Source organism: Natator depressus, chromosome 2 (genome assembly GCF_965152275.1).
Source record: "Natator depressus isolate rNatDep1 chromosome 2, rNatDep2.hap1, whole genome shotgun sequence".
Lineage (NCBI taxonomy): Eukaryota > Metazoa > Chordata > Testudines > Cheloniidae > Natator > Natator depressus.
In genome coordinates this window covers 199,510,972-199,532,415 of record NC_134235.1, presented here as the reverse complement: position 1 = coordinate 199,532,415, position 21,444 = coordinate 199,510,972, and the positions used below count along the sequence as shown (strand labels likewise).

Genomic DNA, 21,444 nt, shown 5'->3' with positions numbered 1-21,444 from the left:
AAACAGATGTTTTAGAAAGGATACTTTAATATTACAAGAAAGATAAGGCAACACTTGATTAAAATAAGAATTGGATATTGATTAGTTTTACTAAAATTAAAGCTGCTAGATTCCTTATTTATGATCAGAAGGACCTTGTAACAATTTGAAGTTTAAGCTGGTGTAAATTAGTACAGCTCCACTAGTTTCAGTAGAGCTATGCTTATTGACACCATCTCAGGATCTGACTCTTAAATTTCTAAATGGTATCTTAAAACCCTGTGAAGCACGGAATTCTGGAGGTGTTATCATTTATACAGTAATATTTTTAAAACACAGATATCAGTTTGTAGTGCATATAATTCACTTGAAAAAATACATTACTGGTTCTTTTACTAAAGAATTTGAGGTAAGGTGCAATATGGCATATCCAATGAGTTATCAATTGTCTTCAGTTTCACAATTTTCCACGTGCAAACTTTTTATTTAATGCTTATCCAAAAGTCCTTTTTTTAAAAAAAAAAACCTTGCTTATTTTAGTTTTATATCAATCTTTCCATTGCTGAACAAATTTTAAACAGCCTCACTTACTCTGCTTCTGACAGATTAAGAGAGTAGGCAAAATTGTGCAAAATGTTCAGAAGAGTAGGTTGTTTTGAAAGCACATTTTTACCTGGTTTGGTGGTTGTGATTGATTTGGTTCTGGTTTCCTGATTGGCTGAGCCTATTCCAGGTAGTGCAGAAGTTTTGTTTGCATAGCACTGACGGTCTGGATCCAAGATTTAAAACAAAACAACAACAACATATAGTTTCAAAAAAAGGACCCTCTCCTGCAAACACTTCTGGTTTTAGTGCTTATTGTCATGAACAATCCCATTGAAGTCAAAAGTGTTATTGGAGGATTGGGCTCTGATATTGGCAACAAATTAGAGAACTAAATCCAGAAAGGATGAGATGTAAATGAATGGAAAATATAATAAGAAGAATTATGCCAATATCACACCCTTAGATCCAGAATTTTATCTCAGTTATACTAGTGTAAATCCAGAGTGACAATATTTACTTCACTTCAGTTATTCTAGATCAAAAAGAAAAGGAGTACTTGTGGCACCTTAGAGACTAACCAGTTTATTTGAGCATAAGCTTTCGTGAGCTACAGCTCACTTAAAGCTTATGCTCAAATAAATTGGTTAGTCTCTAAGGTGCCACAAGTACTCCTTTTCTTTTTGCGAATACAGACTAACATGGCTGTTACTCTGAAACCTGTCATTATTCTAGATCAGTGATTTTTAACCTGTGGCATGCAGACCCCTGGTGGTCCACAGACTATGTCTAAGAGGTCCGGGAAAGGTGACTAGGAAAATAAAATTTCAGATCCCAAAAAAGGCATTCCATTTTTCTGATCAATCATTGGGTATGTGAATACTCCCACCTACAGGTCAAAACTTTGAAGTATTGTCATTACTAGAGAAGCCCACTGTTTAGGGCCCTGTCTCATGCTGTGTCAAATGCTGTGCTGAGCATGTGAAACGTTTATAGTTGAATTCTGTTCAGTCAGTTTTCAGTCTAAGACTTCTATGGTAGGGGTCCGCAGACCCCAGGCTGAATTTCCAAAGGACATTCAAGATGAAAAAAGGTTGAAAACCCACTGTTCTAGATTTACACAACTATACATTAGGTAAAAATCTGGCATCCTACTCAAGCATCTTTGAATTTTTTATTCTAAATAATTCCCCATTCATACGTCTCTTCCTAATCTCTCTCAGTCTAATATGAAATGTTATTCTAAAATAAACTACCTTACAACACTTAGTTTCTCAGTTCTATCTATGTAAGAATATTTAGACTAGAAGCAATAGACTAGAGTGTGTTCATCTAGTAGCAGCAAAGTGAAGCAGGAGTGTCTAGTTCCAATTATAATCATCAATCCCATTTCCACTCAGGCAGCTGTAAGAGGCATTGAGGTGTTTATGCTGGAGGAGGATCTCAGTAGTAATTTTTACTCTAAATGGTGCACACTGCTGTTGCTTGCCATTTAAATTGTAGTTTTATTGACTTGCATTGGAGTTATATGATATTCTTTAAGTTTTGAAATTTAGTCATGCAAGATGTATTACATTTTTTAGCTTCATCTGGCTATTCCTTAGTAAAAGGAAAACAAAAAAATGCATGACTGAACCAATTAAGTAAATCCAGCAGTAAACTGCGTTCAATTTTAGCACATCCCAGAAGAAGGTGGTGACTTTTATTCCGCCTCTTTCCTTTGCCCTAGTGTTCTCAGTTGGAGAACAAGGATTGACACCAGCTTTCTTTGGAAAGACTTCTGTTGGCTTTCGTTTGAGTGGAATGCTGTCATTATGCATACAGGGAAATCTCTCAGGATATCATCAAAGGATGCAATGAGAATTTGATCTTTATTATTTGTATTATGGTAATACCATAAAACTGCAGTCAGGATTGGACTTCATTATATTAGGTGTTGTACAAATATATAGCCTATACAGTATAATAGTGCTTCAAAAGAAAGTGAAGCCCAGAATATTCCTGGCTGATTGTCAATGTTGTCATAGGGAGAGTCCTTCCTGAACCCTACTGCAATTGGCTCATACCCTGGATCATGACAATGAGTTACTTGGTCTTAACCTGTATGATTACAAATGTTATAATTGGTCATAAAGTTATCTAATCTAGTTTATAAATCCAGTGCTTGTCTCTATGAGCCCCTATGATTGTGAATTCCACAGGCTGATATAGTCATTTATGAACAAGTATCTTCACTTATTTGTTTTAAATCTACCTGCTTTTAACTCATCAGGTGACACTCCCTGTTCTCTTACTATGGGACAAAGGAGAGACTGAGCAGTTTTAACTATACTCTCCATAATACTACAACTCCCTTCTTGCCATTGAAGACCCATGGACAGTTTTTCTCCACACGTTTCTAAAATCCTCACTAGTGGAATGAAAACTGTAATAGAAAAAAGGATTGAGTCCCTCCCTACTTTCACTGAAAACCATCACTATAGTGATTGTAAATGCAGCAAAAATATGCCAAGGTCATACAAACATCACGCAGAATTGTCAGCTCCCAAAGCTGGCATCAGTCTCTCTTTCATTGCCCTGGCAAACAGTGACCAGATAACAGGATACTGAAGACTATGGTGTTGACCTTTCCCTATTGGCTGGAGTGTATTTAAACTCAGCTCCTCTTAAGAATGATCTCAGACCAGCAGAGCTAAAACTTTTAAAGAGAAGGCCTTTGGTGTCTCTTTGGCAAAACATGCTGCTTTCTACAGAGAAGGAGCCAGATTCTTCTCTCACTTAGGGCTTGTCTACATGTGAACAGGTTTCAGAGTAGCAGCCATGTTAGTCTGTATCCGCAAAAAGAAAAGGAGTATTTGTGGCACCTTAGAGATTAACAAATTTATTTGAGCATAAGCTTTCGTGAGCTACAGCTCACTTCATCGGATGCATGCAGTGGAAAATACAGTGGGGAGATTTATATATACAGAGAACATGAAACAATGGGTGTTACCATACACACTGTGACAAGAGTGATCAGGTAAAGTGAGCTATTGTGAGCTGTATGAGCTTATGCTCAAATAAATTTGTTAGTCTCTAAGGTGCCACAAGTCCTCCTTTTCTTTTTGCAGATACCGACTACCACGGCTGCTACTCTGAAAACTACTCTTATTGCAGAATCACAGTGTCTTTTTCTGGTTTGCTTTAATCCACAACAGCTATTCCCACTTTATATGCACACCCTACCTTATTCTGGAACAGCTTCCCTGTGTAGACTAGCCATTATACTGAAGTCAATGGGAGTAGCTTCTGTGTAATAGAGCAAAAATGGGTTACTTTCCTCTTCCAAACAGCTTTTTTCCTGCAGCTGTCAGATCTGTAATGCTGTAGCAGTTGAACTATTAAGATGGTTTCCAAATGTCATGCACCATTGATTAGGAAACAGGTTTTGATACCACAGAATTTGTTCTTTGCCGAATTACTGATAATTTCAGGATGTCATGAGGCTCATTGTGAAGCATCATGAGATGTCTGACATGGAAAAATACAGAATAGTCCTGTTCAGATAAAGCCAGATTTAACTGAAGTTAGAAATTAATTAAAGGATATATGTCCATGGGGTATGGGCTCTATTCTGGCTATTACAGACAGACAATATATGGAAACAGTGCAGTGGCAAGAAAATTACAAGTATATGCTAAGAGGGAATGGAAATGTTAACTACACAGATTGTTACAAAGCAACCATTATAATATAGTACAGAAAAAGAATAAAATATACTATATATTGAACACTTGTGTTTTTCAATTTAACCTTATCAGATGAAAAATAGGTCTCTTCCAATGACCAGTCCATGGAAAATTATAAGCAAAATACACCTCCTAAATTCCACTATTCAAGAATAGTTCTGCCCTTAGTAATACCCATGAAACCCTGTTGAAACCAGTGAGGTTGTAAGGGCAGAATTTGACCCTTTGTCTCTGCAATTGAGATATCAGAAGGTAGAACAGTGAGCAGAATGTGTCCAGCTGTGTAAAAGATTCAGTGCAAAATCCAGAGATTGTAAGCTTTTGTGGGCAAGGACCATCTCTTAGTTCTGTGTTTGTACATTTTGATAGTGCAACCAAAGTAAGACCCAATTAACAGTGAAATGACTGTGATTATACTTTCTTAATAAATTAGTGTCGCCTACTTTACTCACTATAGGTTCAATCTTTCAATAGGCAAAGCACACTCAACTCCCATCAGCAGAGGAGTTGAGGGCAATCGGTACCTCACAGGAGTGCTCATCACCTTGCGGGGTCAAATCCTAGAACAAATGGTTTACTAACACACTGCCAACTTATTCCCCAACTTGGCTTTCAAAAGAAAATAAATTCTTTTCAGAAATCGAATCGTCTCCCCTGTCATAGATGTCATTGACTGGAAGACTTTTCAGTATCATCACTCTGTGGACCTGCAACGAGGTGGTTTTGATTGGAAATTAGATTTCCATTGGGAGCCGCTGCCAGAGCATGAAGAGAAGGTACGCCAGTCTGCCATCAGCCCCATCAGGTAACAGTTCATCAGCCAATATGCTTACTCTCCCCTCAGCAACACAATCACAAAATCTAACACACCCTCCAGCTAACTGAGAAGAGAGAGGATTACATTCACAGGTTTTTTTGGCCCATAATTTTTGAGAGGAGAGGGTTATTGGTTTACATTAAGTTTACATATCCGGTAGGTTTTAATTTATTAATAATATTATTAGACTACAGTAGGGTCTATGTTATGGCACGTGCTTTCCAGACACAGACATTGATCCAAACAGTGTACAATCTGACAGCGGGGCTGGAACAATTTGTATAGTATGGGTGCTGAGAGCCATTGAACCAAACTGTAAACCCTGGATATAACGGAAACCACTTTAAGCCAGGGGGTGTGGCAGCACCCCCAGAACCTGTAGTTCCAGCACCTACACAAACTGAAAAGACAAGGAATGGGGGGAGGGGAAGATGTCATATACAAAGTTATTAGGATAATGATAGTCACGTGGCTTATTAATTACATGTTGATGTGGGGTGTATGTGTGTGTATAAGTTTAAAATATGCTAATTTCCCCATCCCTTGACCCTCACTCAACCATTCCTCTCTTGCCTCTTTCTCCTGTACCAATTTCCAACTTCAGTTCCATATTTCCTTCCCTCCATAGAGTTGAACAAGTCAGTCATGCAATAAATGAAATAGAATAATAGTTGATGTACTCAATTAGGCTCAGATCCTCAAGGATACTTAGGCACCTAACTCCAAATTGAAAGCAAAAGGATTTTATATGGAGTAGAAGAAAGTGTGGGAATTGCGGTAAGAGAAGCAGATGACTGAGGTGGAGCAGCGGGGAGAGGGATGACAAAATAAGAGACAAGCAGGGAGAAGTAAAGTGTGGCAGAATTATGCAGAGCCTTAAAGGCAGCCACAAGAAGTCTGAGCTTAGTGGAGGTGGACAAGGGGCGGGGGGGCAGAGGAGGGTTTCAAGTGGGGAGATGTGGTCAGATCAACATGTGAGGATAATCTTATCTGCTCTATTTTTATGGCCTGGAGGAGGTGATGAAGTAGTTGAGATGAGAATCTGGGGGAGGTTTAATCTTTTTTCTCTGTTCACCCAGCTAAGAGCCTCAAAATATTGTGCAGGAAAAAAAAAAAGGCTGCAAGATTTGGATATCACCTAAAAGTGTCTGAAGAGGGAGGAGTTGAAGTTCAGACCTAGTTTACTGAGTGACAGGGAGAATGGTGGTGTGTTCAGTAGTGACAGAGAATGGGTGGAGGTCAGAGGCATTCAATGAAGGTGGCAGTGTAGTGCTGGTTTGGCAAGAAAAATGGTAACATGAAGGAAAAGAGAACAAATATGTAGTGGAAGAAGTCTGTGCAACAATGAGTCTGTGCAAGTCTGTGCAACAATGAGAATGATTTCTGGGGCATTCAGTGGCACAGAACAAGACCAGACAAATTGGAGGTTGAGGTGAGCCAGGGTTGGGGGTTAGTAGGACAGAGTTTACAGTGCGGGTCAAGAAGGAGAAAAGAGTCAATGGTGGAGGAGAGAAGTGAAGGGATTCAGCAACAGAGTCAGTGGAGAAAGAGGAGGATTGAGCAGGGAGAATGGGGCGGGGTGGGAGGGAATGAGTATAGAAGAGCAGTCATAGACTTGAATGGACTGGAGGTCACAGGGGGCCGGGGAATGTTGGAAGAGATGAGGCAATAACCTGAGAGACAGAACTCTGCTACTGAGAGATCAAAGAAGCAGCAGCCTTTAGTGATTCCACAGTTTAGTTGACCCAATGCCAGGCACATCTCTTGGCTGGTCCACGCTGACCGCAAACTTATGGCCAACATCAGGTCAGCTAACTCAGGTGTTCATAACCATGTTCAAATATGGTAAAATTGTAGGTAAGCCCTAGAATCTAGGCTAATGAGTAACCTTGGTGAGAAGACTGAGGGCAGGACTCAGAAACAGAGAGGGTGCTAAGAGCAAGAGGGTCAGAGGGAAGGAAGCAGCTTCTTCTCTGCATAGCTTTACACAATAGCGTCTTACCTGGGGTGTCTGCAAGTGTAGTTTTGGCCATCTCCGTTTAAAGTAAACAGCAATTGTGTACATTTGTAAAATAAATAAATTACACTGGGAAATACCCTGAGCCCCATCTCTCTCCCAACAGCAAAATGGCTCACTGCAAAGTCCCAAAATCTGCCAGTACTCAGCAAGTGGAAAGCAACACACACACACACACACACACACACACACCTTTTAAACTAGAAACACAGCTGACACTTTAAAATTCCCCTGCTACCTTCTCAGTGATTATAAGGCCCACCACAGGATCATACATTGTTTTATAGAGACCTCTCCATGATCAGAGTAAATCTCATTCTCTATTTAAACTCTCCATCCTAAATTGCAGCAAGATTCACTTTTAAACTGTGCTCTGTCTAGAAGTCCCGTGGTGCCTGGTGGAGTAGTGGCAATGGACCGACATTACTTCCAAAATATTGGCGCTTATGATTCCGACATGACTCTATGGGGGGCAGAAAACCTAGAATTATCTATAAGGGTAAGAATCTGAAGAAAAATGTCAAGTAAGAATTGTGTGTTGAAGAGAACCGCATTTAAGAGCCCAGAAGCAACTTAGAAAATAAAAACCAAGTACAAAACTGCATCAGGTAAAGAGAAATTACTGTTTTCTCAGAGAAATCTACCCCTAAAGTTGTCCAGCAAGATGTCAAGTGACAACACACAGAACCACTAAGTTAGAAGCAGTATGTCATCAAAACAAAGTCTCTTTGGCTGACCCTCACCTCGTGAAAGGACAATATTTTTAGCACCTTCTGAAAGCTGCATTTTGCAAATGAACCCTTTCATGCATGTAGTATTTGGAAAGTGTTAGCTGCAGAATCTTAACAACTGGAATGGACACAGCAGTGTGCCTTTAACACGTTTAACAATTAATGTTAAAGACTTGAGTAAATCAACAAGTTACACACATGTTAAAGACACACTGCCTTGTCTGCACTAGGCTGTTAATACACGTGAGCTAACACCTCCCAAATCCTAGTCTAGATAAGGCCTCAGAACACAGGCAACTAAATTATAGCTGCGTCCTTCATAGGTGCACTGGGAGAATGGACTTCCTCCTCCTTCTGAGGGCCTCCTCCTTGGGGCACCCCTAATTTGGCCCCATCAGTATTGCTATCAGATAAAAATGAACCCACAAGGCTACTGGCCAGAACAGATTTTTACTCATGTCAGTGTCTATTTCACCTTGCTTTGCACATCTCGATTACTTACCATTTGCTAAATGGTGTTGATAGCGATGTACTGCCTGCATAGCGGATACACCATGTTAGAGCCCTTTTTGTCTTCATCTGTGTTACAGGCCTGGCTGTGTGGTGGTTCTGTTGAAATCCTTCCATGCTCTCGGGTGGGGCACATCTTTCGAAATCACATCCCGCACACTTTTCCCAATGAAGAGGCTGCAGTGAGGAACAAAATCCGAATAGCAGAGACCTGGCTGGATTCTTTTAAAGAGATTTTCTACAAGCATGACACAGTGGCATTCCTAATTAGTAAAGTAAAGGCATAAGTGATGGTCCATCTCAGGAGGGAGTAAAGTAAATCCTTACCATTTGGGGAAGGGGAGGAGAGAGAGTGTTTCTTTTCATAGCTGATGAATGCTGCCTGTTAATGTCCCACCTATTGTTTAGCCACTTCCAGAGGGAAATAATTTTGTCTGAAGAGAAACAGACACCAGATTCAGGAAAGCATTTATTGAGGTATAACACTCACAGTAAAGGTGACGTCCTGTTTAGCTCAGGATTGTCCAGAAGAAACTGGCTGTATTCTCACAAAACTAGAGTGAAGCACACAGGAAGATAACAGAAAGGCTCTAAGAGCGACAGACACCCCAACCACGATACACCAATTAGATTTTCATTTGAGGAGTCATAAGGATGCATTGAAAAGGGGATTGGATACTAGTAGCCATTCTGTTTTACAGTTAGGGTGTGGTACCATAATGACAAAGCATCACTCCTCACAAATCCTCCTGGAGTGACTCAGCCTGCTCCAGAACCACAGTTTAGGTAGTGGCTGTTCGGGTTCAGCCCTGTGACTGAAATATGTCATATACCCAAACATGGGTTTCTTAAAATCCAAACAGCAGAGTTGTTGACAATCCTGCTGCTAGCCCTATTTCTTTGGCTCTGGTACATTTCATTATACCAGGAACCTTTTCCACTCACTGGTAGGGCAGAAGTTTGAGCAGTTTTAGCAAGCAGGTGAAAAAGTAGAATCAGTAAAGGAGAGATGTCATTAATTTTAAAATGCTGTGCTTACAAAACTGAAGACTGATGCTACATCTAGCATTGTGTGGGTTGGCACTTAGCACTGTATGAGTTTCCTCAAACAATTTTGGCACTGCATTTCAATCCTGATCTGCCAAACTCCAGTTGCTGTAGTCCTGAGTTGCCCAATCATGCTAAATTTTATGACAAGTTTGAGACTATATCAAACTAATATTTTTCATCTGATTTTTTTCCAACTGAATTTTCTCTTGCTACTTATATTTGTACAGCACCTAGCACAATGGGATTCTGATCTCAGTTGGGGTCTCGGTGTATACATTTGGCCCATGGGGTTCAAGTCCTTACTATGTATTTGTACAGCACCTAGCACAAGTGGAGTTCGGGGTATACATTTGATATAAACCAATGAAATTTTCTACAGCCCAGCCCATAAATATATCAAATGTATACCCCGAACTCCATTTGTGCTAGGTGCTGTACAAATATATAGTAAGGACTTGAACCCCATGGGCCAAATTTCCATCTAATTTATACCCCTGCTGTCTCTTTGAGTCAATGAGCTAGCAGTGTAACTGAGAGGAGAATGTGAGCCCAGGTCTGCAGAGATCAATGACTGGTTTCTTATTTCATTTAATAATTAACTGAAGGTGCTTCTTGTTAACCTGGTAATAACTTTATCCTGAGCTAGTAAACCCTTCAGCTTCCAGCATTGCAGTTTATTTGCTATCAAAACCTTTGCCTTTGGCCTCAAAGTTTATTTTGCTTAGGTTACTGTTATTACCTCACAAATATGAAGTACCCTGAAATGATATTCATGTTCAGCTAATGTAATATTAATCTATTACCTTCTTCCACATACAGTATTTTTGTGTTAGTATAGCATGGTGTATTAATCCATACAGGTAATGAATGAAATAATTTGCAGTGCATTCACTTGCAATCATCATAATAGTCTTGTCCCTCTGCAATTTGTTGAATTAATAGGGTAAATAGGGCCATCTACTGGCCACTGGAAAAATCCAGGGAATATTAGCTGAACATTGACGTCTATTAAGTAATTTTTAAAAAATGTAACCCCAATTTAGATTGCGTTATACATTTTTTTCCATTCAGAATTTATTTTTTCTGGGTCTGAACTCTTAGGATGTGGTTTCTTCATCTCAGGCTCAGAGCTGGAATAGTTTATGTGACAGAAGAAAATAACATATCCTATGAATATTATTCAACCATTTATTGTTATTATTTATTACCAGTATTACCGTGCTGCCTAGAAGCCGTCATCATGGACCAGGACACCATTGTGCTGGGCACTGTACAAACACAGAACAAAATGATGGTTGCTGCCCCGTAGAGTGTCTGCAGAAATAAATTATTCACATAATAAAATGAGCAATTAATGGGAAAAATAGTCAAATCAATTGTTTATATATACAATTTGATCAGTATTACTGCATATGTTAGACCAACTTCTAAGCTCATTCAAGAGAAGATTTTGGTCTGTTAAAGCCAGGGCATTAAATGGCAATTAATAAGCCAAATTCTAACAGCCTATGCAACCCCATTGGTTTCAGTGCAGTTAGTGTAGAATTTGTTTTTTGTTAAAAAGAGGGCAAAGAATTACTGATTTTGCAAGATAATTGTACTTGTTATGGATGATGAAAATCCTTATTCCCGCCCCATGTTTCTTCTTTGAGACACTCAATCCCCTTCCTGCCCCAGACTAAATGTTATTTTAGTATAAGTTTACAGGGGGTGTAGAAGTGGTCTTTCTCATTTGTGTAATGCATCTGAGAGACACTAATTGTAACTTGAAAAGGAGGACTTGTGGCACCTTAGAGACTAACCAATTTATTTGAGCATAAGCTTTCGTGAGCTACAGCTCACTTCATCGGATGCATACTCTGGAAAGTGTAGAAGACCTTTTTAAAAGATCTTCTACACTTTCCACAATATGCATCCGATGAAGTGAGCTGTAGCTCACGAAAGCTTATGTTCAAATAAATTGGTTAGTCTCTAAGGTGCCACAAGTACTCCTTTTCTTTTTGCGAATACAGACTAACACGGCTGTTACTCTGAAACCTGTAATTGTAACTTGCTGTACATACGGGGTGGCAGAACTGAGCCCTCCCTGGGCAGTATATTTCTTTTACAGCTTCTCAAAACCAAATATATTAGTACTTGTTTACTATCCATTCAACTGCTCTATGCTTTCTCATATAAGGCTGAGAAGCCAGACTGCAACGAGCGCCTTCAACTCCAAAAGCGACTGGGCTGTAGAAAATTTCATTGGTTTATATCAAATGTATACCCCGAACTCCACCCACCAGAGTACAAACCAAGATTCTCTGGCAAGGTAAGAGGGAAATTTATTATTATTTGTATTACTGGAGTACCTAGAGACCCCAACTGAGATCAGAATCCCATTGTGCTAGGTGCTGTACAAATATATAGTAAGAGACAGTCCCTAGCCTGGACAGTTTACAATGTAAATAGACAAGGCAGATAAAGAATTGGAGGGAAAACAAAGGCACAGAGAAGTAAAGTGACTTGCCCAATATCACACAACAAGTTCCAACTCAGGAAGTGAACCCACTTCTCCTGACTCCCAGTCCAGTGCCCTATTCCCTAGCTCATGCTGCTGCCCCAAAAGTTATAGGATTTCACATTTAATAATTATAACTTATTAAAACACACATTTAATAAAACTGCTTAATGGGCCAAATCCTGAGGCTCTTAGTTTTTACTCAGTCCTTTCTCAGGAAAGTTCCTATTGACATTAATGAGAGTTTGCCGAAGAAAAGACTAAGCATTGTTTTAGGATCTCAAAATCTGACCCAATGTGAAAAGGCTTAGTGGCACCTCAACGAGCGTGAGAGCGAGTATGTGTACATGAGCAGGGGATCACATCCTGAGCTCAGAGTATAGACATAGCCCTAGCATTCTGGTTGATAGATTCAGAAACTGTAATGTAATATACTACTAGTTATCCTCATATTGTATAGAATGATATATAATTCCACATTTGTCATAACATACCAGGATATGTAATATGGTCATGATACTGAAAACATTCTTGTGACTAATGTATTAAATTCAGTACCATAGACACAAACAGGGCAATTATTAGAGGTCATCAGAAAATAGGGTTTTTTGTGGAAAATAGTGACTCTCTGTTGAAAACTGAAAACCCAAACCCAAAAATTTGGAGAGTTTTGGGTGTTCAGTTTTTCTGACAAAAACATCAAACATTTTCAGGGAATACAGACAGTTTCTGCAAAAATTTTAATTTTGTCAAAAACCCAGTTTTCCATAAAAAAATTGTTGGAAAAGGTTCGACCAGATCTACTAATGATAAAGTGGAGGTTTAACTTTAACTTTGCCAAATAGCATTGGGCCAAGCTGATCTCCTGTGTCACTCTACTGACAAGGCTCAGTTTCGCTCAATATGCGAGACTATTTGATCTTGCCTATGAGTGAAAGAACTCTACTGGCTGAATAATTAGCCAAAGCACGTACAATAAAAAGGATACAAACCAAGCATCATTAAAAGTTAATTAAAAGATGTTTCCTTTTTAACTGATTGTACTTTATTTCAGTACAAATATTTATTTGCAGCTGTACAATAGTGGTGTTGGCTTCTGTGCAGATTACAGATCTGCGTGGGGTGCTGCAGAAGGTCCTATTGAGCTGTCTCCTTGTAGTGACAATATTAACCAGGTATTGTATATTTAAAGCTTTTGTGTACTGGCATCAAAATTAAGGCCCCAATTCAGGAAGGTATTTAAGCTGGTGCCTAACTAACTTTAAGCATTGACTTCAATAAGAGTACTCATGTGCTTAAAGTTAAACAAATGTTTACATACTTTCTTGAATCAGGGCCTAAATGCTGACCAGCTAAATTACTGCAACAATATGTCTTGCTGATTTTGTCCCATCCAAAAAATATGGGTTTTTTTCCATTTGAGAATCAGTTCATCTGAACCTTAAAATATTGAAGTTCACCACACCACTATCCCATGATATTTTCAGTATTCTCTATACTAAAAATGAAAAATATATGTGATTGGACTGAAACACAACAAATACTGCAGTATATTGAATTATTGCAAATGGTAAATGTCAAGATTTTCATGAAGTTGACTGTTATTTTTTCAATCAGTTTTTGGAAAGTTAAGAAAGGGAAAAATCGTATTTTAGTTAATATAACAGAATGATTACTTAGCATACTGCTTGACAGAACAATAATTTAAAGCAAAGATTTACAATACAGCAAAAACATTCATTCATTCAAATGAAATCTCAGTAAGCAGTCTTTGTCTCATGAAAATACAAACAGCATTGTGACAGCTTTACTGTATTCTACCTCACCTTTTTAAGGTAATATGCAAAGTGTAATTTAACCACCAACACCTAGGATATGTCTGTTCATTTTCCATGACAGATATTTAAAGCTGGCTTCTGTTTTTCACCTGAAATTTTTTGAACATTTTAGGTCATTTTGATATTTAAGTATTTGATCTGCAGCACACTCAGTCATCTACATTACCTAAAGTGTTTCTGTCCATTTGTGCATAAAAAATGAAAGCCTGGCTTACATCAAGCTAAAAATGAGGTCTTTACTTTTTATCTCCATAGAGGTCAGTCAGCAATACTGAGTTCTGCAATAACATTAAACAGTTAGAACTCTATGCTCTGATCCTTTTACATCCAAAACTCCCATTAAAGATAGGGGAAGTTTTGGTAGCTCAAGAAATATAAGACCAGGACTTTAGATTGTATATGCCAATATTTGTGTCTTGATTGGTTTGCAAAAGTTCTGCTTCCTGATTGACTCAAAGATAGATGTTTTCCCCTGAACTTTTAAATTCATCTCTCTTTTTGAATGCTGAGAATGAACTCAGTGGGAGTTGAAACTGTCCAGCACATGTGGATTGGGCCTGTGAGTACAAAGTGATTATTTATTATTTTCACTAGCATCTGGGGAAATGGAAGACTAGGAAGTTTAGGGAACAAATATAGCAACTCTAGAATAACAGAGATGGATTTTTCCCATATTCTGATGTCTGGGAATGTCCCACCAGCCGGACATTCCCAGACCTTTTAAAAAAAACAAACAAACCAGAAAAACATTGCCTACAAATATTATATTCTGCATCTACTTTGTACATGTTATCCAATCCTAAAAACCTTTATTTATGGAAATAGTCCCAGGAAAGTAGTCGTGCAAGGACTACTTGTAAGAAAATAGGTTTGCAGGTTCAGGCCTATTGTGTCTCCTTCATTCATCTTGGCATTGTATGTTAACAGACAGGAAATGATTTTGGATACTAGCAACTAAAAATGAATTGGAATATTCTTCAACTTTATTAATGCAAACAAACCCTTCTTTTTCTAGCATTTTGAATATAACAGTATGAAGGAAATCCGGTTTGGTTCCGCTCTGCAGTTTTGCTTTGATGTCAGACATGAGAAGGTTATCCTTCAAAACTGTACGCAAGAGGCAGAAAATAACCAGCAACAATGGGATGTCCAAGAGGTGTGTAGTGATTTTGTGATGAAGCTAGACTAACTGAAAACAGCCCAAAAGTTGTGGGGAAGGGGTTACCAGAAGTTTTAGATTACGGTTTCACTGCATCACAGTTTGCATCCGAGGTACTGTGAAGCTATTTGTCCTATTCACACCAACTTCCTCACACAAATTTAGTTAAGAATAAGAGTTAAAGCAATCATTCTATAGAACCGCATGCTCTAGAACCCCTTGCTTGGCTTGAATTGGATCCCTTTTGGGAGTAGGGTGGGGCCTTAAAATTCCCCCTCTACTGCAGTATAGGAGTATCTCCTTCTATAAGAATTCAGTATTATTCAGTGGAATTCACCCAGCAAGGTAGGAAATTATCTGCAGCATGGGAAATTTTAAGGCTCCAGGTCAATATATGGAACAAAGTGTTAAAAGAGATCTAGACAGATTTATGAATGGGATTGTATGATGGGTTGCTTGTCATGGTAGGGGGCAGGGCTCAGCAGCCCTGGGACTCACCAGTTTATGTCTTATGTTCCTAGAAGCTCATGCGTCTAGGCTTCAGACAGCTACCTTCAGAGGTCAGGAAGGGATTCCCCCACCGCTGCCAATGTGTTCTGGTTTTTTTGGTTTTTTTTGTCTCCTTCCTGTGAAAGGATGGAAGGACACTGAACACTGGACAGGGTGGGCGAGGGCTCTGAGGTGGCATGAAGCATTCTCTGTCTCAGGTGCTTGGCTGGCTGGTTCTTGCTCATATGCTCAAGGTCTAACTGATCACCATGTGTGGAGTCGGAAAGGAATTTTCCCCCAGGTCAGATTGGTGGTGACCTAGGGGTTTTTTCACCTTCTTCTGCAGCATGTGGGTGAGAGTCACTTGCCAGGATTATCTGGGTATATCTCACTTAATCATTTCCCTGCCATTACAGGAGCCTCGGGCACTGGTGTCTGTCGTTCCCGCCTGTTCTCTCCCAGTGGCACATCATTGTCCAGTCCTCTGTGGACTGTAATACTTTGGTCTAATTTCAGTTGTTGGGTTTAGTGTGCAGATGCTGGGTGGTGCTGGTGGCCTGGGATATACACGAGGTCAGACTAGGTCCCTCCTGGACTTAAACTCTGACTCGATGAACTTCCAGTTTTTCCACACACAGAACAGGTGCATGGCAATCACATGCGTACTACAGCTCTGAGTCTATTATAGTTGCAGTTATGGGGCACTTCTGCTACCATTCTACTTCCTAATCCCAGTGAGGATTCATTTTCCCCAGCATTGGACTAGGTTAGTCTTGGCAAGACACAGTCCAGCAATTTATGCTGGGGACAACATTTACCCTCTAAAAAGCAGAAGGCACTGGGAGTGGGGTGGGGTCTGATCTAAATAGGTGCTGAGTATGTACAACTCCCATTGGCTCAATAGGAACTATGGGTACTCACCACCTTTCAGGATCAACCCTAAGGCTTTTTCAGTAATCATTAAATTTAAAGTACTACTCCAAACAAAGAAATAATCACCGATCCCTACTGATTGCATTTCTTTGTTAGAAGTTTAAAATACACATTCTGATCTTTATTGAAAGTTCTTTACTTTTTCTCCATTCCTTCTGTCCCTTTTTTGTCTTTTGTAGAGTGGAATGATTGTCCACATCCTTTCTGGTAAATGCCTAGAGGCGGTGAAGATTGAAGCTGAGAAGGACTTGTCCTTACATGTATGTAACAAGAATGAGAATCAGCTGTGGCGATTTGATCACTCACATGTGCTAGATGAGAGATGACTGACAGGTCTATGTGAAGACTGTCTCCAAACCTCACGGTCACTTTCATTTGGGATTCAACACACACAGATTCCTGTATGGAAAAGAAAGTTGTGTATGTCTGCCACGGTCTTCAGGAGACGCTAGAAAGACCTTGCTTGGAAAGTCTTGCTCAAGTAATTGCAGTAGGCTCCTGGTTTAACCAACTCAAGCGAAAAATTACTATTTGTTCTCTTCAACCAGAGAATAAAAGTACTGTGAGTATCAGTAATGACTCTGCAGCTCTACACCTGCAGAAGACAAGAAGTTTGCCCTTTTAAGGAAACTTGGAAGACAAATTGCCAAAGGGTCTCTATTCTAAAACTTCTAAGAAAACAGGAAGATGAATCTTTGTGAAATTTTAGAAACTCTCTCAAAGGAAGTCTGCCTTGTTGAGATGAGAGTTTAGCCAAGCTGTACAGTGTACTTGACCCATATAAAACAAAGTAGGTTTTGTATGTATCAAAGTAGAACATAATTACTTTTGTAAGAAATAGTTAATATATTCCTGTCCAAATACACTGAGCCAAGACCCCACTCTCAGTGAGATTGCACAGTGTGTGTGAATTAGCTCAGAACTGGGCTACATCTTGTTCTTGTTAAAAATTCTCATTGATGTCAATGGGAGTACAATCAGGCTCCCTGTCTTTGGCCCATTGTCTCTTTCCGCCTTAATCCACAATCTAAATTGGATGGGACAATGACTCCAAAGAAATGGATAGATGTACAATGTTCATGCTTTAGTTTCCTGTGGGATTTAGTAACTCCTTGTCAGCAAACTTTCCATTAGTAGGCTTCAGGACACCCAACAAGAGCAGAGTGCGAAATATTTAGGAGAAAAAAACCTCCCAAACAACATGTATTTTGACATGAAATTTATTGAAGGCATTCAATTTTGGCTCATAAAACATTGGGAAGAATTAATGTACTAAAGCAAAGTATCACTAATGTACTAAAGCAAAGTTGTAAAACTTCCAGTTGAAAGCAGAAAATGGAAGAACTTTAGGTGCACAAGACTTTATAGCTACGTAAAAAGAACATATTGGTGTTTGCTTCCTTTTCCTGTATCTGCTGCTAGCTACTTTAAAGAATAAGAGTGTTGACATTGCTGACTCTAGAAAAGAGGATTCCTATAGCCCCTTACTCACCATGGGTCTCATAGATGGTCCTCAAAAGTAACTCATCAAGGTTCTTTTACTGGGAGCGTGATCATGCATCCCTTCTGACCTCAAGTCTCTCACTGAAGTTAACAGCAATTATTATAATATGAGGACCACAGTATCAGGCTCTCTGTGTCAGAAAGTCTAACTTGCATGAACACTTTATCTGGAGTCCTTAAATTAGGAATGAAATCAAATAGGGCTGACACCTTCAGGTGCTTCCAAAATAGGAGGGGGAGAAGCTTGGCAAAACAGAGAGGTGATTGCAGGATGGAGCCTTTTCCTAACTACCTGGCTTTCCTTTAGATCATCTCACAATTCATTTCCATATCAATCAATCACAGCTTTCAGACAGTCATTAGGGGGCAGCACATCACTATTGAAACCTAATTTATTGCGACTTTTTTTAAAGAGACAGAAAATGTTACTATTACTAAGATTTAGAGCAAATTGACTTTGCAGTGGGGCTTGGCACAAGGCTGAAAATAACAGAATGTTCTGTTCAGAACAATCCAGGTGTCAGCCTTTGGGAAATCCCAGAAAATAACATTCAACAATAGAAATCAGTCACAACAGAAGAAACGAACATCATTGAGTGCTGTGTCATCAATAAAAATATTATGGTATGGTTCCTGTTTGGTTTCAATGCCACAAATTCCACCTCTTGTGCACGAATTACTCCATCCACCATAATCACCAAAACTACCGCCTGTTCCTTCTATGATAGCACCACTGCTACAGCGGAATTTGATACTGTTAGCGGCTGTATCGTCTAAAATTCCTTGTGGCTCTTCAACTTTCAGCTGAAAGGATGTTAGGAACCCAGTTGGACACCAAGTGATTCCTGACCATTGCCCAAACCTAGGGGGGGAAAGAGAATTTCAATATATTTTTCTCTACTTGTTGCATAAAAGTTAGTGAAATGTTATTTTAATCAAGTCTGATCAATTTTTAAAATGGGAAGTATGCCAGATTTTCTGAATTATTTTGAATGTATTATTTATTATGTGTTGAACATCAGCTGTGTTTGGACTCTGCAGAATACACAGCGGATACCATTCCTTACATTCCAAAAATAAAGTGACAGCACAATAACGGCAGGTTATCACAAGCTGAACTCATCACAAAGCAGCAAGGAGCTTTTCCTGTCTGAGGGCAGGAAAAAGTTGGAACAAAACTGAAGAAATGTGAATGTCCTGTTCACAGTATATGTGTCAAACTCAAGAAAACCTGAGAAAACAAGATTCACTATAGATATATGCACACCAGAAAAAGCCTTAAAGTAAATCCATTCACATCAGTGGAAGTAAGAGGAGAATATGTTTCTTAATATCAATTTAAAATAGCTTGGAGTTTACTCTTTGTTGCCTGCAATAATTGTAAGTGTCTGCCTGGAAAAAAATTATACCCATACTTCAAAATCTGGATTTATGTTATGTTCACTCTTTAAAACTTTGATATTTACATGAATATTAAGAATATCTAGAGTGTTCATAATTAACGTCAACAAACATTTTGGAAGGGATATTAAACCTTTTGCTTCAGGATTCAGGCCAATCTCTAACTATCAGAAACCAGGATTAGACCTATGCAGGGTGCATTCTCCCATCTGCCTACTGGAAGATCATTGCCTGTCTTCTGAAGCATCTAGGGCTGGCCACTGTAGGGGAGAGGATACTGCACTAAATGGACTTGAGTCTGATCTAGTATGGCAGTTCCTAAAATCAGATAATATAAACTCAATTAAATGACTGAGCCATAAATATCAGTGACCCACAGATCCTTTCATACACAAATTACATTTAAAAAACACTCTTTACATTACATAAATACATTGATACAACTGATAGAGGGTGAGGCATTCAAAGTTGAAACTGATAACTGGGCCCTTAAGGGGACATCATCAACTTTAAAATAATCACATTTCTGTCTGAACATTTCCCTATTACCATTACAAGTAATGCCAAAGACTATTATAACTGAAAAGTGAAGGGGAAATATTTCCCTTTTTTTTTTTCTGTTTCTTTTCTTTGTGCATTTGGCAGAACTTGGTGTATAGTCACTTTCACTGTTTCCCCTCTGTAGTCAGCCAGGTCCTGATCCTGCAATCAGATCTATTAGCTGGACCCCTCCAATTATGCAGTGCCCCGTTAGGGTGGAAGGGTCTACGCTAGTAGATCTGATTGCAGTGTCAGGGCTTAGTTACTTAGTTTCCACTGCTTGGGCAGAACTTTTTACACAGCAAGGTGGGGAAAGAAAAAAATATATAAAAACAGGGAAATGTGATGGCCAACATTTTGGCCTCAGGAGCAGGTAAAGTACCTGGAATTACTTTTAAGTTGTTATTTTTAAAGTGACTAGATTCCAGATTGACTGTGTCCCTATAACACAAGTTGTTATAAGAAAATTGTAAAGGCCAAATATTCAAGTGAGGATGAGGTGTCAGTTTTAACTTTAAAGACCATCAAAGCATGCCTGGGGCAAAAGGTCGGAAATTCAGACACAACACAGTCAATGTCTGCTATTTAAATTGTAGCCTTTTCTCTCTGAATTTTGCAAATCATGCATAATTAATACCTTGAGCCAAATTCATTGGCTACCCTGGTGTAACATAGACCATAACGTGGCCGCTTCCTCGGTAGTAGTAAACAATTATATTCCCAGCATAAAAACTTAAAAAGAGCAACGTGGAGGCAATAACAGGCTGCACTCTGGTTGACAGTGCTACAAGTTCTCAGGTTCCTCATCATCTGGTTTACTATAGATCAAACAAAATATAAAAGGTTGAAGTACCATTAAACTTACTTTCCAGAATCAGATTCAACGGTATAGACAGCACTATTCGTACTGTTGATTTGTATGCAAAATAAACGGATCCCATTTAGTGCAGTGTCATCACTAGCTCCTCGATACTCCTCCACCTAAAATATACAGAAATACAGTAAGATCATTAACATGATAAGAACCTATAGCTCTGACGAGGGTATGGATAAAGTAATCAGGTTCAGTTACCTTTACGCTATATCCCGTAGCATAGAAATGTTCTGGGCACATATCAATCCATGTCCAAGTGCCCCAAGGTCCTCCATTAGTGACGTTTATTGAGCTGTAATACTTTCTGTCTGAGAAAGTGCCATTAGCGCGGATTTCTCTTTCACCAAAGACTGGGGAGACATAGGCTAAGCCAACCAAAAGGAGAATAGGACTGGCCTGCATTTTATAACAGCTGGATGAAGTAGTGTGAGCCATAGCACTAGTTACTGCACTCTGTCCTTTATACCCCATTTTATCTCTGCCAATTTGATTAAAATAACAAATGTGTTCAAGATTGTCACATGGGAAAGTAGAACAAACAGTGTGTTTTGCAATGGTGATTTACTGGCTTGTGTTCTTAAATTAAATCTGGAAAGTCTGCAGCCTGCAGGTTCTGCCCTGAATGAAATATATCAGTGCACAGTGAAATATTGCATTTTTGTTCCTAGGGGTTATTACATGGTTTATCTAATTATTGAGGGTCAGATTCTGTCACCCTTACTCACGTTGACTAGTACATTATTCTGATAGTTCCATGGAAGGTTCCTAATGGAAAGGTGTCCACATCACAATTGATTAGCAGCCTCATAGAGACCTATAGGAGATTTGTATT

The 21,444-nt window shown here is 39.1% G+C and overlaps 3 protein-coding genes across 5 annotated transcripts in view; 1 reads left to right on the top strand and 2 right to left on the bottom strand.

Annotated features, from left to right (window-relative positions):
• GALNT15 (polypeptide N-acetylgalactosaminyltransferase 15) overlaps positions 1–16,973 on the top strand; it is a 41,366-nt gene extending 24,393 nt beyond the window's left edge. For both annotated transcript variants that reach the window (XM_074945691.1, XM_074945690.1), the window contains 7 exons: positions 4,888–5,055; positions 7,466–7,583; positions 8,406–8,600; positions 11,555–11,686; positions 12,949–13,050; positions 14,729–14,869; positions 16,474–16,973. In XM_074945691.1, the coding sequence (XP_074801792.1) occupies positions 4,888–5,055; positions 7,466–7,583; positions 8,406–8,600; positions 11,555–11,686; positions 12,949–13,050; positions 14,729–14,869; positions 16,474–16,620 (1,003 nt within the window). In that variant the 3' untranslated portion in view covers positions 16,621–16,973. The remainder of the gene's footprint in view (positions 1–4,887; positions 5,056–7,465; positions 7,584–8,405; positions 8,601–11,554; positions 11,687–12,948; positions 13,051–14,728; positions 14,870–16,473) is intronic.
• Positions 1–21,444, bottom strand: part of DPH3 (diphthamide biosynthesis 3) — a 52,362-nt gene that overhangs the window by 8,567 nt on the left and 22,351 nt on the right. The window contains exon 4 of one of the 2 annotated variants that reach the window (XR_012638275.1): positions 10,655–10,689. The exons of the other annotated variant lie outside the window; for it this stretch is intronic. The gene's annotated coding sequence lies outside the window, so the exon portion shown is untranslated. Of the gene's footprint in view, positions 1–10,654; positions 10,690–21,444 lie in introns of those variants that run through there. 2 annotated transcript variants of the gene reach the window in all.
• Positions 17,619–21,083, bottom strand: LOC141983030 (vitelline membrane outer layer protein 1 homolog). Its single transcript, XM_074945698.1, has 3 exons — positions 20,811–21,083; positions 20,604–20,719; positions 17,619–18,659 (listed from the first exon to the last, which is right to left on the bottom strand). The coding sequence occupies exons 1-3, from the start codon at positions 21,081–21,083 to the stop codon at positions 18,362–18,364; spliced, it is 687 nt and encodes a 228-aa protein (XP_074801799.1). The 3' UTR covers positions 17,619–18,361.

Bases quoted from the DNA above. Each gene is read 5' to 3' on its own strand.
- LOC141983030 (XM_074945698.1), bottom strand. From the start codon at position 21,083: ATGGGGTATAAAGGACAGAGTGCAGTAACTAGTGCTATGGCTCACACT. The intron at 20,720-20,810 runs GTAACTGAACCT...TGTATATTTTAG, and splicing joins CTACGGGATATAGCGTAAAG to GTGGAGGAGTATCGAGGAGC. The intron at 18,660-20,603 runs GTAAGTTTAATG...TTCCCCCCCTAG, and splicing joins GTTGAATCTGATTCTGGAAA to GTTTGGGCAATGGTCAGGAA.